At 45.5% G+C, this 4,113-nt stretch overlaps 1 protein-coding gene across 1 annotated transcript in view; it reads right to left on the bottom strand.

The window, feature by feature from the left end:
* VPS45 (vacuolar protein sorting 45 homolog (S. cerevisiae)) overlaps positions 1-4,113 on the bottom strand; it is a 29,615-nt gene that overhangs the window by 15,551 nt on the left and 9,951 nt on the right. The window contains exons 10-11 of the mRNA XM_009331584.1: positions 3,631-3,738; positions 3,192-3,313 (exon numbers count right to left, since the gene is read on the bottom strand). Of these exons, the coding sequence (XP_009329859.1) occupies positions 3,192-3,313; positions 3,631-3,738 (230 nt within the window). The remainder of the gene's footprint in view (positions 1-3,191; positions 3,314-3,630; positions 3,739-4,113) is intronic.

Genomic DNA, 4,113 nt, shown 5'->3' with positions numbered 1-4,113 from the left:
TTCCCTACTGCTATTTCCTAGGCTGTTGCCTGGTTCATGCAAAACGTTGAGGACCCATGTTTGGTTTTAAGAAGTGTAGCAGTGACAGAGCTGTCTTGTGGTCCGATGACAAACTCGATTTTGTAAGAAGCGGACTCTATCCATCTTGGGTAAGCACCCTCAGGCCCAGCTGCTCTGGTCGGGACAAATGCCCTATTAGAGGAGGTCCCAGGTCAAAGCATAAACAAAGCAAAAGCTCCACCCGAAGGGCAGGCTTTGGCAGAGGCCGGCAAGCAGAGCACGCCGATGGGGTCACAAACCCTGGGAGGCATTTCGTACGGCGTGTAACACAGCTGGGGCTCCCGCAGGCTGCTGTGACGCAGAGAGGCTTTAGGAACTTTTCTAGCTAGTACTTTCCAGCAGCAAGGTGGAAGGGACTGCAGGCTGATGGCACACGAGAAAAGGATGATATTTAACACGGCAGGAAATAGAGGAGAAGCAAAAGAAAGCAGAACTGCTTATTGCTCTCTCCTAGGAACCCTGCTCAGTGCCTTGCAAAGGTTCCCTTTCCTTCACTGCTGCCAATTTCCACAGCTGAATTTGGACCAGCAGCTTTTTCTCCCTTGCAACAGTGTAATGTTTAATGCAGAAAGAAATAGTTAAAAAGAATCCTTTCAAATTCTTTGCTGTTCAAGCAACTGCGTCCCTTTGATCAAAAAATACAAAGCCTTTTGCCCTGACCTTCTGCTGAAATCCTGCCAATCACTGTAACACCATCTCCTGAAAGCAGAAAGCAAGAAGACAGTGTAGCCCAGTTTGCCTTGGGCCGTGATTTATTATACTAAGTTTTGTGAAATTATTAAATTTAAATTCCTCGCTCAATTGCTTTGGCACTAAGGCAAAACCATCAAATGGGCCTTTTTCTTCCAAACCTGATAACTAAAACCTGTTTTTAGATGAGCCCCCATTTTCACAATATCGAATATTCACACTTTAGAGAGAACACAGTGCTGTGGCCCCCATTTTATGCAGCAAGTAAAGACCAGATGCGAAAGTATTTAGGTGCCTATTTTTTGTCAGTTACAAACCCTCATTCCTATAGCTCCTATGTCTTAAGCTCAACAAGATCTACCTCTCCCATCAGGAAACAACCCTAACAACCACGTGCCCTTACGCTTTTGATCATTTTGCAGACACCTGACCCAGCAGCAGCACTGTTGGACCGGCCTCTGTCCCAAGGACAGTCCCAGACCAAAGGAAGACCGTGAGAAATTTAAGGGAAAGAACAGTCTGGAAGCTCTGCTTTGCTTACTTTAACAAAACTACAGGATTCACGTCTTTTAGCTAAGAGACAAGGCTGCAGCCGCTGCGGAGAAAGGAGGGAGGTGCAAACTCCATTTCCCTTCATCCAGCTTCTGTTTTCCTTCAGTTCGAGGTAGGAATTAAGCCCTTCTCATGCTCCCCAAAATAAATTCTTTGCGTGTTCTTTGTAGCAGGATTCTCAGGGGCAGGTTGCTGTACCCTTTTCAGGAAACATTTAAAGAGGAATCTAAGTGAAATACAGCTCAGGAAAATGTACGTGAGAGCTGAAAAAGAGAAGATAAAGGTCAGAAGATCATTTGTTTCTAGTTAGCTCAGAACAAACCCAGGTCGGGGATGCCTGGATGCAGTTACTGCTGTTTTGCAGGTCTCATTTCAGATCTACCACAGACCGCATCCCTCAACCTCTTTTTGTTGGGCTGAAATCCATCTCAGTCAAGAGCTGGTTTCAAGGACAGAGAGGATAGCACTTCTGTTGCTGGGGGCCTTGATACTTCACACCTATTAAAACCACCCAACCACCCTATCCAAAATTCATTGTTTCATTTTAAAGGGAAAATCTGGAGTAAGGCAGATATTTTTTTGGTCTACCAGGGACATACAAGAAAATTGTTTCTTGTATGACTATAATTCTTTCTTATTCATAAATAAAATTATTAACGTTCCCCTGCTGTCAGCCTGGCATGGAATTTGGATGCCTCCCTGCTACAAAATACATTTTCGCTTTCATCAGATGGATCGAAATGCCTCAAGGCAGGGCTAAGGAGGAAGAGCACTGTGTGTGCATCTCAAAGAGAGCCAGACATGAATGCTCGCTCTTTGACATGCTTCTGCACCTTCCACTCGCTTGACGCTTATGAATCTTTGTCCTTTTTTTTCCCAAGTCTACTTCTCTCCTGCTCCAAATGAGTCTGTGGTTTTCATTTAACCCAAACCGCCCTGCAACACCCGCCTCATTTGTTGAGAATTATTACCTTGAATTTATTTTCTGCTTCACTAAAAATGTGGCAGTTGCTGATAAAAAGCCAATAATACGCAGCGTGTGGAGGGGATGCCGATCATTCTAACGCTGCAAGTAAAACATCTTCCACAGAACCCGGGGACATTTAACAGACATTGGAGAAGATTCAGAGAATCACTGCGATGACCTCATCACGGATCACCCAAAGGAAGCAAAGCAACAGCAGGCTCTTCTCCTCAAAGGAGACTACCACTAGAAGGAATAAGAAATACCCGACCAGCACGCTGCAGAAGCTAAACTTAATTTACAGAAAGGAAACTGCGGTACCAAAGAAAGGAGCGATTTGTACAGAATACTCGTAGAGGAGAACTTGTCGTCTTCTCTCTGATGATTCAGTGCCCTCACGCTGAGGCCCGTATTTACCTTTAATGACTTCTTTGACAACAGATTAGCTTAGCTCCAGCAAAGTCAGCGAGAACCAGACAGCCAGAGTTCTTTTCAATTACAGTTATTAGCCATATTCAGCAAGATCCCATTCTCATCAGGAATAGTAACTGGCTCAGAAGGGAGAGCTTGCAGTTGGACTATTTTTGATACTCTACAAATAAACACCAGATGGCATGGACTGAAGTTAGGGGGCATGCTGAAATCCATCATGTGAACATCCTGGCAGCTTGGTGAAATGGCTTTATCCTTTACCTGAGCCCTTACAATGGGAATGTCACATCTTGGCCAGCAAGAAAAGACAACCATACTTCAGTCTTAGTAGCCCTCTCCAGGGCACCTACTTGAGAATACAAGAAAGAATCAAGACATTTCTCTGCCAAGCCTAAGTTTTGTTCATCTACAGGCAAACAACAAAGCAAGTGGCAGCACTGGGAGGAGCAGATATATTTCAGTTCCAAGCTCTGCCCTAAAAGGCCCCACATACCTGTCACGGAGAGTGTTGGGACCCAGGTAGGGGTACTGGCTGTCCTTGAGTTTTCCTTTGATGAGCTGATCTAGTGTTTCTTGAAGGAGAGGCTGGTGTTGCGTGTACACATTCTCAACCCCCTACAGTGCAAGAGAAGCTCTTGTTATGAATTAATACAGCAAGGCAGCAAGCTAAGAGGGAAGATCAGCAAAGGCACATAAAAGGATCATCATCTGATGGATACATCAGGTGTTAACTACTGAAGTCCAGATTTAAAGAAGCTTTGCAGCAACTAACTCCCGTTGTCTTCGGTGAGAATTATGCCCTAAAAGCCCAGTGCACTTAATATTAAATCTCTGAAATCCATGACACGTGGCATTGCACTGCATGCGAGTCCTGCTCGGTGACTGTAATTTTGACTAAACCTGACATTATTTCATCTGTGGCAGATCCATACCTTCAGTCCTTTGAGGAACTGTTTGGTGATGGCTACAGCATCCTTGGGACTGAACAGGTCACTGCCCCGCACCCGTTTCCCTCCATACTCCACAACGGCAGACACTAGCTGTACAGAGAGAGGCAAAACCAGAATCCTGTTAACCTGGGAAACCAGCTTCCAGGCAGTTTTTGTCTAGTTAGGCTCAGTGGAGGCACTGGAGTGATGACCAAGGAGTCAGGGAGATCAATCCCAAGCAGATAATGCAGCATAGAGAGAAGCAAGGGGGAAGAGAAGTATTCCCCCTATCCACCAAGCAAGTCAGTCTGCCGTGACACTGCCTGCATAAGGAGGGAGGCTTTAATTTCCATAGTCTGCTGCAGTGATAGCAGATCTTCCATACAATGTGACATCATCCCGCTTCTCCACCTCCTCTCCAGCTGCTCACTACATTTGCCAAGCACTGCCACCCTCTCCCTCCCAGCCAAGCTCCTTTTACAGTCC

This window comes from Pygoscelis adeliae, unplaced genomic scaffold, assembly GCF_000699105.1.
Source record: "Pygoscelis adeliae isolate BGI_AS28 unplaced genomic scaffold, ASM69910v1 Scaffold919, whole genome shotgun sequence".
NCBI lineage: Eukaryota > Metazoa > Chordata > Aves > Sphenisciformes > Spheniscidae > Pygoscelis > Pygoscelis adeliae.
This window is presented reverse-complemented; position numbering and strand designations above follow the sequence as displayed.